Source organism: Ictidomys tridecemlineatus, chromosome 9, assembly GCF_052094955.1.
Source record: "Ictidomys tridecemlineatus isolate mIctTri1 chromosome 9, mIctTri1.hap1, whole genome shotgun sequence".
Classification (NCBI taxonomy): Eukaryota; Metazoa; Chordata; class Mammalia; order Rodentia; family Sciuridae; genus Ictidomys; species Ictidomys tridecemlineatus.
The window spans coordinates 141646330-141665468 of NC_135485.1; the positions used below are offsets into that span (position 1 = coordinate 141646330).

A 19139-nucleotide genomic window follows, 5' to 3' on the forward strand; every position below is an offset into this window, starting at 1 on the left:
TATGCAACACATCCAGCAAAAGGCTAGTTTCCTGAGTATACAGAAAAAGTGCGTAAGTTTAAAAGTAAGAAGTGCTGGGGCCAGGGTGGGGCTCAGCGGTAGAGCACTTGCCTGACACGTGTGAGGCGCTGGATTCCGTTCTCAGCACCACATAAAAATAAATAAAATAAGATACAGGTATTGTGTCCATGTACGACTAAAAAAATAATTTAAAAAGAGAAAGAAATGTTATTGTCCAATAGACAGTGGATAAAGGGTTTTTACAGAGAAGGAAAGACAGATGTCTTTTAATCTTTTAAAACGATGCTCATCCTCACCCACAAGACAAATATAAATTTAAATATTAATCACATATTATTTTCACCTGTCAGATCCTGAAACTTGATAATGCATTGTGCTGGCACTTGTGTGCATTACTGATGTAGGTGTGTACTGACACAGCCTCTTTGGAGACTGGTTAGCAGTATCTCCCCAAAATTTTTAATGTGCATAATCTTTGACCCATTTTTATACCTGGAAAAGTCTTTGCAAGGAAGAAAGTATGTCTCCAATTGTAACAGACTAAAAGCCATGTGCATACCCAACAACAGGAGACAGGTTAAGTCATGGATGTCCACACAGGGAATAGTCTGCAAATGTTGAAAGAATAAAGTACAGGGGCCGTGATACACCCATGTAATTCCAGCAGTTTGGGAGGCTGAAACAGGAGTTCAAAGCCAGCCTCAGCCTTGGTGAGGCGCTAAGCAACTCAGCAAGACCCTGTCTCTAAAAAAAATACAAAAATAAAGCAGGGGGTGTGGCTCAATGGTCAAGTGCCCTGAGTTCAATCCCTAGTAACAAAAAAAAAAAAAAGAAAAGAAAGTAGATCTAATATGAAATTATTTCTAATTCAGATCATTTAGAAGAAAAAAGCCATAATAAAAAGCACATAGGCCTTATCATTTTTAAATAAAAAGGAATGAAGAAATACATATGTATATGTATACATATTATCTTTTAGAGTATTTCTAAAAATATACCTAAAAGCTGGAAGGAGTGGTTGTAAGTGGAGTGGTTGTGTCTGTGGAATGAAAGACCTTGATGGGAAGGTCATGTCCCCAGTGCCGTGTATTCTCCTGTATTCATAGATCTTTTCTACAATTCAAATTAGTAGCTAAAGATTATTTTACTATTAGACTTTTCTTACTACATCCTCTCATCTTTTTACTACCAGCCTGTGTTGTGTTCGCTCACATTCACTGTGTGGTTTAGACATTTTTCTGATTAACTTTGGTTTAGGTGATTTTCATCCATCTGGAACATGTTTGGGAGTTCTGAGTACATCACTCTGAGCCGGGGAATGTCATACTTGACATGCATTTCTCTCATGTAATACAGACACTGTGAACACACAAGACTAAAACAGAAATGAATAACCAAAAAAAAAAAAAAATGACCTTTCAAGATCCCTTCCAATGAGATTATTTTCAAGAACTGTAGGTTGTGATGCATTGTGCTTTGTATTAATCTAAGATTTTCCATAGAGAAAGTAACTACTTACTGATTGTTTATTTTAATTGCAGCTCAGTGTGATTACAGTACAGAGAAGAAAAGCAGCCTCCATGATGAATCTGGAAAATATTTAAAAATATTCATAGTTCACTCACAGAACTGTAGTGTTGGGAAAGCTGTTGGACTAGAGATATTTGAAATGATGAATCCTGCAGAGAATGGTTAAGGCTTGTGTCATTTTGCATAAGCATTTTCCATTCTGTCTTAAGGGTTTGGGGAAACAGAACAGTGACAGCGTCCTGAAAGTAAAGAAAATATAATCCTATATTTGAGCTTCAGTGGAGAATAAAGCCAGCCAAGAAGAATTTATGGGCTTCATCAGTGTGTCTATTTTTTAATCCCCCTTTTTCCCTTGGAAGAACATGATACTTTTTAAACTATGCTAATTATGAGAAAGAGGTTTTAAGAAAATTTCAGAGCTTAATATTTCAGGTTCTAAAATTTGGGAATTTTATATCTGATTGTTACTTCTAATTCATTTTTAAAGTTCCTAAGAATTAATTTTATTATGAACTCCTCAGTGGAATAAATTATGCACTTTCCAAAATTATGCTGTCATGTATTTTAATGTATAATCATAGTAATTCATTTTTAACTTACATGGTTGCCAATATTTACACAATTAATTTAAGATTTGGGGTGGGGGTTTTTAATATTACTGAAAACAGAACTAATCAAATGGAAATCCTTGATTCTAAGAATGCACAGCTTTGGGCTATTACAGTCCTGTGGATCTTCTTTGATCCATTCTTTGAGCTGGATGCACGATGGTTTCTGGTGATGAGGGTGGAGAGGTGTGCGTCTGGAGAAGCAGTTAGGAGACTGTTGCAGTTGTCCAGTTAAAAGACAAAGAGTTTGAGTTGGGGTAACATGAAAATATCCATGTGTAGATATTTAGCCAAAGTGGAATGGTGCTTAAAAAAAAAAAAAATGGGTAATCACAGGAATCTGGCTTGGAGATGAAAATTAAAGCCATAGAAACATCAGAGCTTGCCTCGGACTTTACCTGATGCAGCTAGCCACCTCTTCTCTTCCCCCATCACCCTTCCCCTCCATTTCTTTGTTTTTGTACCAGCAGTTGAACACCAAGACAGGGTTTCACTAAGTTGCTTAGGGCCTTGCTAATTGTTGAGGCTGTCTTTGAACTCATGATCCTCCTGCCTCAGCCTCCTGAGCCACAGGGATTACAGGCATGCACCACCATGCCTGGCCTCCCTTCCATTTCTTGTGCTCTAGACTTGATGGTCTTCCTTTACTTCCATCAACATATGACCCTCCCTCCTAGCATATCTTTCTCCATTTACATAACCTTTGGATCTCTACTCAGACATTCCTTCCTCAGAGGAGCCTTCACTGGCCACCACGTTAATCTGAGTCTCTTTGTGAGGACACTCCTACTAGTGTGCTGTAGTTTTCCTTCATAGTATAGATCAAAATCTGCAATTAACTCATTGGACTTCTTTCCTCCCTAGCAGACTGCAAGCTCCCTGGGAGCAGTATAATGTCTGCTGTGGGTCATTACAGTATCCTCACACTCAGCACAGCTCCTGGCATGCAGAGGGTGTTCATTACTGTTCATATACTGAGTGTTCAAGCACAAGACCTTACGGACTGCACGCTAAATGAGCGCAGGGCGACTCCTCTCTGCATTCTGATATTAACAGTTTTCTTTCCATTTGGCGCCCCTCTTCAGTACTTGGATATTCTCCAAGACGGGGAGGGGGACCTATAACAGTATGCCACTCTGACCTCTGTGAATTTGAACAGACTTAAGGTATACCGAGCATGATGGGATCTTGTGTTGTTGTTTTGAGAAAAGTTTGTTAGTGCTGGGTGCGTACAGTGGTGTACACCTGTAATCTCAGCTACTCGGGAGGCTCAGGCAGGAGGATACCAAGATCAAGGCCAACTTGGGCAACTAGAGATCCTGTCTCAAAAAATTGGAAAAAAAAAATTTTTTTTTAAAGGATTGGCAGGGTAGCCTTGGGTTTAATGCTTGGTACCACAAAAAAGACAGAAAAAAGAAGTTTGTTAGTAATTACTGATGTAAAAATGTTGTGATTTTAACATTTCTCATATCAGTAAGTCTTAACTTCATTTATAGAGACAGTATCACTTATCCTGTAAACTGTGTTTTAGGAGCAGAGACTGAGAGTGGGAAAATCACATAAATCTGAAATCGAGGACAGCACAGCTAGTTCATTTTATTTATTCATGTTTCTTTATTGTGTCTCCCTGAGGAAGAAAGGAGACATGATTACTTCTTCTTTCCTTTGTACACAAGCATGCAAATTGGGGTTTCTCCTCTGGTGTGAGCACCATAGCTGCCCGAGTGGGGAGAACATTATCGACAATTCAGCCATGCATTTATTCAGCAGATGTTGAATATTTCATAGCCGCACCATCTTGCCAAAGCAATTCTCAAACAAATCAGAGAGAAAAAACATTTTAAACATTTTACTAGAAATCTGTTCTTTAACCATAATGTGTTTTATCATTTGTTCCAAAATAAGTCCGTAATGAGCTTTTTTGCAAAAATTTTATCAAAAATTATTAAATGTCTTTAGTTTACCGAAAAACGTATGTATCGGTAGGTAGAAATAGACGGAGAGAGACACTGACTGCAATACCCTGAGGTTATGTATAAAATCTGCCTTTTACCAGCCCTTAAATTGTATAGCTTTTGCAATGATATTAGTTCTCTTAGATTATATAGAGAAGAAAAATAAATATGTGTATACTCAGATAACAGTCATAGGATGAAAAGGCATCAAAAGTAATTTTTTTTTTTTTTTTTTTTTTTACAAAACTAGTGCCTTTAGCCCAAAAATTCACCAAAAAAATCCTCATGTGCCACACATTCCCTCTGAAACTCCTGAGGTGTGCACTGAGGCCACCTCTATGTCTTCCACTCAGAACTGAATGTAAACAAGTGAGGGAAGGCAACTTGGAATCTGCTGGCTCATTTATTTTGAGACGCAGATGAAGTGCAGTACCTTTTGATGGTGTGCACAGCTGCTGAAGTTCACAGAGGGGCAGCTCACCTCCCCCCGGGTGGCCCAGTCCTTTCTCCAGGGCTTTGACCTCTCAAAAGTTCTTCCCTACAGTGGACTGCAGTGTGTCTCCTGCCTTCGTTCCACCTTGTGTAACAGAAAAAGTCTAGACCTTGTTCCACACGGCAGTTTTCAAGATTTTAACAACAAATTCTTTTTCCTCTCAGTAAATATTCCTATTTTCTCACAGGACTTGGTTTTGAGTTCCTGAGCTGACCAGTTACCGACCAGCAATTGGATATATAAATTGCAAATCTTCTTCACTCATTCAGTCTATAAGTCCTTACTGAACCCCAGCTTCACACTAGGTGTGCTTAGAATACATCATCTCATGCCCCGCAAAGCAAAGGAGTAAACTTGTCAGTCCCTTGTCCTAGATTCTGACAGAGGTCTGCAGGAGAGTGAGGGGTAGGGGGTGTCAATTACCAGAAACTCCAGGGGATGAATATGGTCTTGAATTCTGTGCCCTTGCCTTTCCCCACCACAAGAAAATGATGACATATTCTTAAGAAAGCATGCTTCCAGAGTCATAGCAGCAGCCATTCATGGAAATGTTCATATGTAATGTTTCTTAGTGTTCAGATGAGCAGAGTCTTGCCGTTCTGGGGCCTATACTTCCATTAATGTAGCTTAAAATCATTTAGTTCCTCTTTTCTTTTTTTTTGGAAGTTGCTGTTTGACAGATATTGAGCATATTGTCAACTAAAACCCTAAGTCCTTTTCCAAGGTTTTGTTGCTATGCCAGATCTTTGTCCCAGAAGCAGGATTGGCCATGTGTCCAAGGTTGTTTTAGCTTCTGGTTCTGTCGGCTAGTTTGTTAGCCTGAGCACAGGGACCATGACTAGTTTTGCTTTACTGCTGTATTTCTTGCACCCCAGACAATTTTTTACTTACAATAAAAGTCATCCACAGATTTGATAAACATGCTACCCATATTTTCATGCAAATCACTGAAAAGATGAGAAAGACCAGGCAGATGAGTACAGTCAACAAACTGCACCAACCACCAGCTCCCTTACAATGAAGAGTCGGCACCCATCAGTGGTGATCTTCAACCTGTTTCAGTATTATATACTGTTGCTTTGACTGTCCTGAGAACATCAGGAAAGACCGTTGTCTGCCTCACCAACATGAAAGATGCCATCCTCGTCCTCTTTCCCACATCTAGTCCAGTAATGGCGTCTGGGAGGAAAGCGCTTGGTCTTCCCAGTGACTTCACGCAGCAGCCTGGAGATCACCACCTGCCCCTCTCATGCTTGTTAAAGCCCTGGAGTTCCCTGGAGAAGGCATCATGGAAATTCTCATCCAATGTCAGCAGAGTCCTTTTTTCACAGAATAAAAAAAGCCACCAGAGCATGATGTGATGTATAAGGAAATCTGTTAGCACTCTATGAGACCAGCATCTCCTTTCATGTAAACTACTCTAGAGAGAATTTGAGAAGCTATAATCACATTTCTACAACTACACTGCGGACTTAATGATGTCTTTTGAGACTCTGTGAAGTGCGAGGCATTTGCATTTATCATCGCCCACCATCAAACACCCCCGCCAGGTAGGTATTGTCGTTTCTGTTCCAAAGATAAAAAGTACAAAGTTATTTGCCCAGGGTCATTGCTGGAAAGCAGCACCAGCTGTTTCAAGCCACACGTTCTCCTTCTGTGCAGGGTAGAGCCCACACTTTGGATGCCTCTCCCATTTCGTGGCACATTCAGCCAAAGCCTGAGAAATCTCCGAGGGCCCAGGATGTAAACTCCTGGGTCAGGAGACTTCACCTCACACAAACAACTGGGTGTCTCAGCACATTCTGTCCTGTACAGTTCTTGATGAAAAATACAGATGCAGAATAGGATTTGAAAAGTTCTTCCACTTCATCATACACAGACTTTATCAAAATTCTGAGTTGTGAGCCTCTTTGGTTTTGTTTTGCCCTGACTCTGATCTGATCCTAACCCCAAAAGCCCTTTTGGTTGTCAAAGTATATGTATCATAGAAAATTCCTAGAAAAAGCACCCTCCTATCTAGTAGAATTTGATTGTTTTTCCAAACCTAATGGAAAAGTAACTAATGGAATATGTACATCTAAGCAAAGGAAGTTATCATTGGTCAGCTACCTCCTTTTCAAGGTCTCCAACTTGAGTGATGAGTTTCATCAATTTTATTCTACCTAAGAAAGCCGCATTGCGTTTGGTAATTGTAAAGTGGTTGACATTGTATTGTATTACATGATTTCTTTTATCAAAATAAGCATGGCATTTTAAAGCATGGTTTTTGAAAGATATAGTTGAGGCAAAGATAACATCATATACATTTGATATTTTAGAAAAGAGAGCAATCAAGTGAACTCCAACAATTCAGAGAAGCTGGAGCAGAGCCAAAAGTGGTGAGAAAAAGGAGGGTCTCCCTTTGAGGCTGAATCGCAGTGGGAGGGAAAAGGAGAGAAAAGATCTGTGGCGTGAAGTTGTTTTCTATCAGTAATAATCCTGAAATTAGAAGTACTAGCCAGACAAGTGTAAGCAACAGTTGATTAACCCATGATTACAAATGCACTGCTTAAAAGTCAGCCATAGTGGCTGTGGATGTAGCTCAGTTGTAGAGTGCTTGTCTCTCATGCACAAGGCCCTGGGTTCAATCCTCAGCACAACAAAAAAAGAAAAAGACCCTCAGCCATATGTAAGATGTTATAACAGGTCACATTGGTTTTACATTAGGAACAACAGTACACAGTGTTTTTCTTTTTTAAATCTTTGCTACTTAATTTGGTATTGCTTATTTGGTAAACTAGCTGAATTATGTTATATCACAAAAATTCTGATTTGGAAGTTTTGCACAGGTTCAATTTGAAATTGAACATCAGTCCTATTTCCAGGCTCACTATCAAGAAACTGACTTTAAATAATTCTTTTAACTTTCCAAGCACTATGGGTCAGGAAAGAGAATTTGATTTGTTGTTTTTTCCTTCATTCCTGATGGCAGTGTTTTTTTTTTTTTAATCTTTAATCACATATGCATGGACTTTACATGTAATGTACGTTACTTAAATGTAAATGTGACTAAATTCCACTCTTCCTAGAAGAAGGCAGGGACTGAAGGAGGTAGAGCACATGATGTTCCAGGCCAGGGTTTTTAGCTCCACTGTAGAGAACCACTGACTCAAGTTCAAAGTATGTCAGTGGACTCAAAAATACAGCCTCCTGAACTGGAGGCCACAGAGCCTGGCGGGCTCGGTCCTGCTGGCTGGAGCCGTCCCCAGCTCCACCACTTCACTTCTTATTTCACTAATTTCTTTGTGCCTCGGCTTCTCCATCTGCAAATTGGAGATAATCACGCCTACTTCTTGTTACAGGAATTAAACAAATTAATACACTTGAAATGCAGAACAGTGCCTACCACTTGATAAGCCTTTGTAATTATCAGCAGAAGTCAGGAGGTCCCCTGAAGCCGCATGCAATGACAAAATCAGTTTTTCTTCTAGAAGCTGTCACTGTACATGTAGCATTGGCAAGGTCACAGCTAATTAGGAGAGGATGACTTCCGCCCAACTTGAGTCAAGGTCCATCAGAGCAGAGGCTGCGCAGCAATGCAAGCAAGAGATGAGGAGGCCTGGACTGTGGGATCAAGAGAAGCAAGAAACACTGGGCTGACATGAAGTTCCACATCAGGCCTTGATCACCATTGGCTACTGAAGAAGAAAGGATTCAGACTCCCAGGTTCCAGGCTGAGAGACAGGACAGAGAAAAACGAGTCCCCAAATCTCTGATGCCTGTACATGTCCGAGAAAGTCCCGGTAAACAGCGTCTTCAGCGAAGGCTGGAAGGCAGAGCTCGCGCAGCAGCACAGGGAGCAGGGGAAGGCCTGTGGCTGGGGTAACCGCCTCTATGAGCTTGCATCCTCTTCCAACGACCAGGACAGCAAACTCCTAGGTGCCAGAGCACATCATCTAATGCAGTTCTGAGCATTAAGGGTAAATCCTGTTGAAGATTTCAACCTTGACATCAATGGAGAAGTTTGTTGCAGATGGCTAATGTTTCAAAGGTGGAAACCATTTCCTAACTGACTTGGATGAAAACACAAATGTGAGTCCCTGGTGCCGCGTTTCCAATCACAGATTGCTTGGTTACTGATGACAGGCCCTTCCTTTGGCTCCTAGGGACTTAATTTCCCTAGGGAACTATTGTGGTTATTCAACTTTAAGACCTAGTAGGAAGAATCACAGTTATTCGTCTCTAGGGTCTTGGAGCAAGCAACGTAGAAGTAAATAGTCGCTAAGGAGAAATGAGCAAGGCCTTAGCAAACTCAACAATTAATGCTAAAGAAAAAACACTGGGAACATGTTTAATTGACTGGGACAAAAATGAAACCCAGTTGTGGCCTCTTCAGTCGACAAGAGAATGTGAAAGCAACACCAGTCCTGCTGTCCAAGCAACAAAAAGGAAAAGTGCACTTCGGTGTCTGTGATTTCTCACATGGTGGTTATGCAAGGCTGACTTCCAGGAAGGAAAACGAGGAGGCCCAGTTCTGCCAAGGCCTAATGCTGTGACCCTGCACAAGTCTTTGTGGGATACAGTTGCTCTTGTTTATCCTCATGTCCCAGCCGTCTGTCATCAAGAGTACTTAATGGAACCACTCTTTGAAAAATTATTTTCTAAAGCACTTTGAGTACGACCTTCCCATCCTTCAGGAATCACATTTTTTGCCTCAGCAGCCTCATCAGTTAAAAATTAATGTTCAGTGAACGACCTGTTCCTAGTAATAAAAATTACAGCCCACACTTACTAGATGCCTACTGCTGCATGCTCTCTCTGAGATAATCTGTGAATTTGCTTTAACTGTCACAACCCTAGTTAGAAGCAAAATGTCACCCTCTTTTACAGATGGGAAAACCACGGCGTGGTTGGTAAACTAGTTCAGCCTTAAAATGGTCTCTCTGATCCTAAAGTCTACGTAGCCTCTACAAGTAGATTTTTTTTTCAGATCCGAAATTGTATTCCGGGGATAAGAACTCCAGGTGGAAAAACTAAAACCCACCATTATCATCAGCCACCAGAGCTGAGCCAGAAAGAGCCCAGGGAACTTGTACCTATCTCCTGCCATCCGCAGTGTCCCCTTCAACTCATCCCTGAGCTGAACTGCAAGACAGTAAACACCCATTTGGGGCTGCTAAGTCACATAGGCCTTTAAATACGTAGCAAAAGCAGATTTCAAGACACTTAAAAATGTATTGCAAAATGTACAGCATTTATTCACATACAGACAAAAAGGCACAAATTCTACTAAATAGTTCAACAAAAAAATACAGCTGTCCTCAACTAGTTTTATAAATACTTTCAAAAAGGGGGGTAGAAATAAATACAGGATAGGGCCATGTAATATAAAATAGTCATCTCTACATATACTTTGTTTAATTTCTGATTTTTAACTCTTCATGCACCTTTTTTTCGATTTTAGCTGAATGGACACCAAGCTAGGCACATAGTGAAAAATCCTCTGTACAAGGTTACAAATGTAATGACAAGTTTGTCCATTTCAAAATAATTAAGATTTGTACACAACACATAAAACCCTTCATTTAGATTTTGTGTTTATAACCTAACAAATGACATTCCAGGCAACTTTACAAAAAGTTTAACTAGCCTACATTTTGACATAATACATTGATCATAATCAAAGATATTTCTTGGTCAGGATGCACAAGGAAAGATAAAGGAGAAAAAAAAAAGAAAAAGCAAATGGTTCCATACTAATAGAATGTGAGTGGGTGGGCCGGGCTGGCTGGGGCTATGGCCACTCACACAGAGCTCCCAGCGCGACACGAGACTAACCTACAAAGCTCTCGTTACACTGTCAGAGAAACCGTGCTCTATACCATTTGCATTTCGAAGCAGGAATAAAAAATGTGGGCTTTTTATTATTTTTGTGTTTTGTTTTTGTGTGGGGTTTTTTTATTTATTTTTTGTTTGTTTTTTTTTTTTTTTTTTGGTTTAGCATAACTTGGAACATTTTGAAAGCTTTTCAACCTAAACGTGGGGAAAAACAGGTAAGGCATTATTTTTGCACAAAACTAGCATTCCTAATAGTGCAAATGAATCTGATACCTCTTAAAATGGTGAGAGGTCATATACTTACTAGATTAATTTAGATTTTCTTTCTATGGCTTAACAAATTATCCCTCTATAAATCCTACTCTCACCCAGAGCTGCTGCTGCAATCAAAAGTTCATAACTATATAGAGTCAACCTTCTCCTGTGTCCAGCAAAAGGTTTTTGCTCATATTAAAAAAAAAAAAAAAAAACTTTTTAATTTTTAAATTATGCTACGAGCAAATGTACAACTTGGATTCCTAAGAACCTTCTAATATCCGTAGCAAAAAGCTGATCTGGACAGCAGTCTTTCAAACTGAGCCCCATAGCTCAAAAATAGTCAATCTAAAAACCTGGGTCGTTCTTTCCCCTCCCCTGAATTAGCTACTACAATGTACTTGAGAAGTCAAGACTTGGTTTGGAAACATCATACACACAATGGGGTGCATTGGATCTACTATTCGATCATCTGATAAAACTTGCATAGCAAGATGGAATTCAATAAGCCTTTTTGTTGTTGACAATCATCTGGAAGACTTGAAAGTTAACTACAGAACGCAAAGCATTATTCATTAAGCATCAGAATGTCCCTGCCACATGGAAACAGATGTGTAAATGAATCAGGAATCTCAATCCTGGTATTAACAAACTAAGGGGCAATTTAGGGAAAGCTGGGCTTGTTCCAAATGCCCATAATTCTAAATCTCATTACTATTTAAACTTTCCTTCTCATAAGTTTGATTCACAACTACATTGGATTCCAAAGAAAATTAACAGTACCTTAACACTATCCACTGTCTTAATACACACACTCCAGCGAGTGCAAAAACAGAACATTGTACTCAAATTGAATGCTAAATTATTGCTGATAACTTACTAGTTATTGCCATTTGCAATTAGAAAGTCCAAGTTACAAATGAGAGTGCAGAGCTCTGACTCCAGGAAACCTGCGCAGGGCACACCTCAGTCTCCTTCCTGTTCAGCCTCGGTCAATGGTAAGAGCTTATCGCAAGTTATTGCCTTTCTATTGTTTTTAAAATATAACCTATTTCACTTTATTCTTTTTTTTCCTTTTTTTTTCTTTTTTTTTCCCTTTTTATTAAGGAATCCCTTCATGTTGGAAGCCCAGATCCCCAACATATGCACTAGTGGTGGGCTCTGGGAAGTACCAGTCACCAGAGTCTGAAGTTCATCACTTGAATTGAATAGCCAGGTGGCCAGGTCCTGGCAATGGCCAGGGGAAACCTAAGCTGGCCCAAGAGCCAGTGGTCAAGGAAGAGGAAAGTCAGAAGAACTGGTGAAAGTGGGACTCCAGCTGCCCTTTCTCACAGACAGAGAACTTTCTAGGTGGCTTCGCTCTCTGCCAGTCCTGCATCCCGCATCCACTCACAGGCTTCAGGAGCGAGGCCTCTCCAGGCGCAGCAGCTCTCCCCCTCCTACAGTGACTCCAGTAATGACTCTTTAAATTCTCTTCCCTGGCTGCTGGGTGTCGCTCAGGGTCAGAGCTGCTGCCTCTGTCTATGCAGCAGAACCGCCTTGTGGGCCACACCATTTCAAGGCTGACCACAGTCCTAGAAAACGAGCTCTGTGGGCTACAATTGGTACGAGAGGGTTTGTTCTGTAAATGTATTAATTCATTAGAGTTCTATCTGATTCTGTATACTCGGGGAACCAGGAGTTTGTGCTTTGGGAAGAATGCAGAGGGCAACAGACATCCACGAGGCGTGGGTAAGCCTTGCCCTCGTCCACACTGACTCCACTCATCCTGTGTAGTGTTTAATTCAGGTGCTGATCTACCATGTCTTACGGTTACAATCTACTCTTCTGTCTCCTCAACAAGCTGCAAATAACACAAACTTCTCACAACGATGATTTATAAATGACTGGAAAAAAATTCAATCTGAATTGTAAAAATGTGTTTGTGTAGCTAAGGAATAAAGGGCTTCTGCTTGTCCCCGCCACCAGACCTCCCCGGCACAGGGCGACAGGCCAGGGGTCAGGAGGCCAGGATGCTCCTCCTGATGATGTCTGTCCTCCTGCTGATGGTGCTGCTGGCATGGACACACTTCTTCTCCGAGGCCTCGCTCTCCGAGTCACTCATTTCTGCGTCGGGGACATACCCGTCATTCTCGCTGTCAGGCTTTAATTTGCTTTTTGCTCGTTCCTTGGCTGGAGCTCGGCCTAGGCCCAGGTAGGGGTAGTCTGAGTGCTGGTGGCAGGTGCCCTCGAGGGCCTCTCCCTGCTGCTGCCGCTCCCCCTTCTTTGGAATCCGGAACCCCCCCCAGTCTTTCCCTGGGCTGGCAGGTGTTGTAGGCACTTGGACTGTGGTCTGACTACAGGTCACTCTGACTAGGGAGCCATTGCACCTGGGCACCATGTCCCTCCTGGCTCCAGGCGCGGACTGCCCCCCTCCAGGGGAGGGGGTGGCTCTCGTGCTGTCCAGATGCCTCTGGGACACATCTGTGGACCTGAGAGGCTTGTGACTCTGTTTAAAAGGCCTGTCCTTCAAGTCTCCTTTAATGAGATCACAATGAAAACGATTGTCTCTTCTTTTCCCGTGGTCTGGTGTCACCACACCATTTTTCTGTTGTGCTGATATGAGACGTGCTTCTGCAAAGGTCTTTTCAAAACTCAGAAAGCTCTCTGGGACCCCCAGCCCCTCCCTCACGCTGCACAGCTCTGGCTGCCGGGGCAGGGCCTTGCCCTCGCCCCCACTGCTGTTCTGCAACAGGTCTCGGTTATGGGGCTTTTTCAGGGAATGAACCAAGGAAGTACCCATTTGTTTCCTGAAGAACGCAGAATGCCATTTCAAGTCCTCTATCTTGGGAGCGTCGGGACCCACAGAAGGACTATTAAACAGAAGCATGTGTTCCAGGGAGAAGGAGGAGCAGGAAGAAGAAGGCACACCTGTGAACACAACAAAGAAGGGTCACGAGGGGCAGACCCACAGGGAAAGTCCGGCTCCTTGGCGTCGCCCAGTTGACACAACTCTCCCCTCCAAAAGCACGACACACGGCCACCTACTCTGTCTTAAGAATCTGCATTTGATATGCAGACATTTTTCTAAAGTAGCTGAAAAACCGTATAATTCTTCACAGGAAAAAAAAAAATCCTTTCCAAGGACTACATTTTTCTTCAGACAAAATAACTGATCTGGGGCGCTGGGGATGTGGCTCAAGCGGTAGCGCGCTCGCCTAGCATGCGTGCGGCCCGGGTTCGATCCTCAGCAGCACCACATACCAACAAAGATGTTGTGTCCGCCAAGAACTAAGAAAAAATAAATAAATGTTAAAATTCTCTCTCTCTCTCTCTCTCTCTCTCTCTGTCCCCCTCTCTCTCTCACTCTCTCTTTAAAAAAAAAAAAAAAAAAAAAAAAAAAAAAAAAATAACTGATCTGATTTTCAAAGGAGAATCCAGGCAAGATCTGTCAGCGGGTCCCTGGCTGCCATCTCCCTCCTCTGGTTACAGCAACCCTGCAGTGGGCGGCTCCCCAGCCAGCAGCCACCCGCTGGGACCGGAACACAAAAGGGCAAGCTGGGGCTTCTTTCTCCCAAGTGCCCACACCTTAGCAGGGTTGTTACGAGGATAAACATGTGTCTACAATGCTGTGCAGTAACTTTAAAACCGTCCAAGGCAAAGACCCCTGCCTCCCACCGAAGGCTAACCTCAGATCTCTAAAATCCTGGTGCTGCCAGGTTCTGGGGCTTAGGATCACAGAATGTTAAGGCCAAGAGGCACTTAGAGGTCATGGTTCTACCCCAAGCCTCTCCCAGGCAAAGGAACCCCAGGAAGGTAGAACAACTTTGCCCTTGATCTCCCAGTAACTGATGCGCTTTCCACAGCAGATGTAGATCCCTGTGTGCTTTTCTGTACTGCCTCACCCCGAGCAACACAAGACAGAAAGCACTAAATAACACCTGGTGCTCAATGGAAAAGAGTCAAACTCCATCTACACAAAGAAAAGGCTACTGTGGATGTCATCTGAACAAGTGTCATAAGCACACTTTTAAGACAATACTTGTAATACGCTGCAGGTAGCTGCAAAGGCTAGATGATCTATCAACAAATCCGTCTGTGTCCCCACGATACATGTATCCAGAGCTCTGCCCTGGCTGCGTATCGCCCTGGAGTCTCCTGACCATTCCAGAAGGGGGTCGAGACGCCATCCCCACCTTCCAGGGGGAAGAAGGTGAGGATTAGACTTGGCTTCTGTGTACTCAGGGCCCAGTCTGCACCTTGCTCCCCTGCACCGCGATGCCGCTAATGCCTGAAGATCCTCTGTAAATGTGGAAATCTGTGCTGCCTGGTTTTTTTTTCCTTCTTCCCTATCAAAGAGCGAAGCATTTGTCCCTCAGCTGGCGTGGAGGGCAGACCCTGCCCATGTTTCGGCCTTCGGGGCATGATGCCTACCTGAAACTCTTTCTTGCTCCAAGAGCTTAGTGTACAGACTGAACATCTGTTCCTGGACTCTGCACACAGATCGCTTGATCTTTTCCCTGCGGGTCACCATGTAAGTGAGGTTCCGGACCTAGAACGCAGAGGACAAAGATTCTAAGTGAGTGATACAGTCACGATCATGGATACATGGTGCTTTTTAAAATTTTCTTTAACTGCGAGAAATTGGTTCTACTCAGGCCTCAACAGACATTTGAAATCAAAATGCACTTTCAGCATTTTGCCCAATCTCCTATCTCCTTTTGGGAGGACAAGAAGGTTCTGCTCCTTCCCCCGAGCTGGACAGCAGAGTCTGGAGAGCTGGGGCTGGGAGCTGCAGCCTGGCTGCACACAGCCTTCCGGCTCCCATGCCCAGCCCCGGGGAGGCCCTGGCATCCAGTCCAGGCTCCACTTTCCAGCCGCCAGCCATGTCTTCCCATTAATCTACTGCCAACGAGCTTCAGCGCCATTCACAAGCCACCTGTGCCCCGCTGTGCCTCAAGTAGGTGAGCACAGGGTCCCCTGGAAGACCAGTCACCAACAACTCCAGGAAGCTTCTTGTCCACTGGACTCTCAACGCCACTGGAAGACCTGGCCCCCAGGAGTCCCAGCACCAGGCCGCCTCCCTCCTGCTCTGCCAGCCGTAACTGGCCAGTCTCCAGTCCAGCTCCATCTTTGTCTCTTGGAAACTGTCGCTGCCCTCTCCCCGATTCTTCTGTAACCGAGACGCCAGTGCTAGAGCTCTGCTTCACAGGCAGCGTGTGGCTGGGGCGGGTCATGCCCGCGCTCACTAAGCCACACGCAAGTGACTCAAAGTTCAATGGTCAGCATTCCGCCAGCTGCCATCACTCCAACAGCACCAAGACCTAGAGAGTCGGCCACTGACCCCACTGACCCTCCGTGCTGAAGTCTACTAGCGATCCTCACTAGGCCGAGTGTGCTGAAAGCACCAGCGTCAACCACGGCGCACCAGCGGGCCAGCTCGGCCCGGCCGCAGGAGGGACAAGTGCATGCCCTCACGCTCCCGAAACTTCCCCTGCAGCTTTCAACAGAGAAAGCTCAAAGGCCTCCACCCTTTTATTCCAGCATAAGGACAAGCCACACACCGGACAGACACAATTTTTTTGACGTTCGTCTCCGACCTCTGTCAGCCGCCGCGATTCAAGCTGTGTTCAGGGCAGTCTTGTTTGCCAAGGAGCGGGACACGCGGACTGAGACACAGCCCAGGTTGGCTGGCTTGACACGGGCATCCTGGGCCCATCTCCCGGCCCCAGCAGGAAACGGCCAGGTCAGCTGGCTCTGCCCTGCACACCTGGCCACCAGGGTCTTCCTATCTTTGTTCCTACATCAATCCCTTATGTTACTAATACTTCACTGTTAAACCCATATCTGTTTTTTTTAATTAAAGAACTCAGAAGAAAATCACTGAGTAAACCTCATGTGTCTTCAGCCTGGTTAAAGGAACTTCCTTCTCTAACAGCCACCCCCCCCCCCAAGCCAGGGAGTAGGCAGCTTTACAGAAATCCTGACCACCATGGGATGCGGTGGCTGGCCGTGTTCCTCACTAGTCACTGTTCCACCCAGATGAGATGAGGAGTGGAAGCTCAGAAATGAGAGGCCAGCTCCATCCTTACCGCAGACAGACTCGACACTTGTGGAAAACACGACGGTTTTCACACTCAGAAACCCCTTCCTAGGAACCAAGCAGCCCTTGCCAGACAGCTCGACAGCTGAACTGAGGGCCATGCATTCATTCTCCAGGCTCATCCTACTGTTCCTTCCACTCAGACTTGCCACCGTCTGCCCCAGCGGCCCTCAAGGAGACACCAAAAACAAAACCCAACCAGCTCACGGTACACACTCACGTAAAACCCTCCTACACTTTCCCCTAAAGCAGTGATTCCCACACACACGAGGGCCCTAAATAGACTGCGGATCCCACCTGTGACTCGAGAGTCTGCAGTTCTGTTTTCAGTAGCTGCTGCTGCTGCCCAGGTACCACACCCCAAGAACACTGCCCTGAGAATCTGGGTTTTCTGGAATCCCAAACTTGCTTGCAACACTGAAGCTTAACATGCCTTTAGATCAGGGGACTGTTTGTGTCCTCTATCAGATCTTCCTTTTCAAAGATGACCATTCTGCTGAGTGACTTACAAGTAGGACTGTGCCCCTGACGTACAACCAGAGTGCAGAGGGAGATTGTTTTTATGGCAACAAGCCCTCATTTTCCAAACGCATTTTTACTCCATGTTTTTAAAAAGATATTCAGGGGGGAAAAGTCCCACCAGAGTGAAGTGACAGCCTTGGGGACCTGAGTGGCCACCCGCCCCATCAGCAACCTTGTCTTCTGAAAGCTATGGATTCCCAAAACCTCCTGAAGTTCACTCCTGTCATCTGACTTTCTGATCCAGAACTGGTGACCAGGAGTGCGAGGCCCCAAGGCGTGAACTTGCGGCAAAGAGCAATTACCACAACCACTCAGCAGTCTGCGTGGCACGGGCTGTCTGCCAGCTCAGGAACGGTCCCATGGGGCTTCGTTATGCTCACGTAGCACCTATTCCTGGTGTCGGCCTGCCACAGTGGAGACTCAGGCAGAACACCAACCTCCGATTTGTCCTCATGTCGTCCCTGCCCTGAATCGGCTGGCCTGGCACACTTAGGCTCATAATCACAGACTGCGCTCTCTGGGGCGTGGCAAAGATTGACTTTTCTTAAAACCTCCATCGTCAGAGGGCTCATGGCAAATTTGGGGCAAGATTTTTCATTATAAGAAGCCCATTTTTAAGCCTATGCTAAAGTCCCCTAAATTCCCTTCAGTTTCTTAATAATGAAATAAATAAATGTAATCAATGCCACACACGCACACACACGAATCCTGATTTATTCCCTGTTTCTCATACATGATAGGCGGTGTTCTACTTAAAAAGCAAGTGACAACTCCAAAAAAAAGTTCAGTATTTAATTGTAAGTGCATGTTAATCTGAGTGACTTACGTACAGAAAAAGAGTTAGTACACCACAAGCATTTTCTACACTTTTATTCTGTGGTGATTGAGACAAACACAGGCCAAACATGAGACTCCTCGCCCTCCCCTCCCAGGACTGCCTGCCTCCACGCCCCTGATGACAGCAGTGTTCAGGTCCCAGCTCCTCCCGGGCTCCAGCTCAACCTCCAGAACCCTTCCCGTCATCTACAGCGCAGGGGAGGACGTGCAGGGAGCCGGGGCTCTACACTCACCACTAGGGGGCGTGTGGGGGCTCACCAGCCTGCTCTGGCTCCAGGCGCCCGGGGCTGCAACCTGGCCTGCCCAGAACCTACCCTGGTTTAGGAAGGGGCAGCACAATAAGCTGGAGGAGATTGACGCCAAGAGGATCTCTGGTGAGCATTCAACTTGCACTTTCACACCACCCGACAGGGCCGACAGGGCCACACGGCTCCCTCAGACCCCTGGGCCTTTCCGCTAAAGCCCTTGTGCAGCTTCTCCCTCCTCTGCCTCCACTCTGATTCCCTATCACTTGTGACTCACTCCTCACTAATAAGTGAGGTGCTTGAGAGAAATGCATTAACTGTGTGCAGCCACTGGGGTGCCCTACAGTGCAGGCTGCGGGGCCAGGAAACCTCAATGCTGTCTCCTTCACACTAATGAATTTAATCAGTAGCTAGCAGCCAGGGGAGTTGGATAGAGGTGCTCTAAGACACATCCCCAATTAGCAAGCCTCAGTCAACCCTACCCACAGGAGCAGGAGCCCACGCCCCGGTGGGGGAGGCAGCCCTCTCCTAATTACTCCTGTGCTGGGAAGGAGGGTCCAGGCGGGACTTCAGGGGCAATGGAGAGTGGGGGAGGCAGCGGCGGTGGCAGCGGCAGCAGCTGATCCAGTGGTGTGACCACAGCGGGTGTATCTGTAGTGTGCCGAGCATTACGAGGGCTCCTCAGACAGATCTGAAGCCCCGTGCACCGGGATCCCACCCTCACCAGACACACAGACGCACACACGCAGGCACATGAGCCACATGCAGCCTTGG

The 19139-nt window shown here is 44.8% G+C and overlaps 2 protein-coding genes across 15 annotated transcripts in view; one reads left to right on the plus strand and one right to left on the minus strand.

The window, feature by feature from the left end:
- Sclt1 (sodium channel and clathrin linker 1) overlaps nt 1-12759 on the plus strand; it is a 172694-nt gene extending 159935 nt beyond the window's left edge. For both annotated transcript variants that reach the window (XM_078020706.1, XM_078020705.1), the window contains one exon: nt 1563-12759. In XM_078020706.1, the coding sequence (XP_077876832.1) occupies nt 1563-1625 (63 nt within the window). In that variant the 3' untranslated portion in view covers nt 1626-12759. The remainder of the gene's footprint in view (nt 1-1562) is intronic.
- The window catches only part of Jade1 (jade family PHD finger 1), a 53656-nt gene continuing 44336 nt past the window's right edge, over nt 9820-19139 (minus strand). For all 13 annotated transcript variants that reach the window (XM_078020697.1, XM_078020701.1, XM_078020694.1 and 10 more), the window contains 2 exons: nt 15093-15210; nt 9820-13589 (listed from right to left, as the gene is read on the minus strand). In XM_078020697.1, coding sequence (XP_077876823.1) covers nt 12679-13589; nt 15093-15210 — 1029 coding nt within the window. In that variant the 3' untranslated portion in view covers nt 9820-12678. The remainder of the gene's footprint in view (nt 13590-15092; nt 15211-19139) is intronic.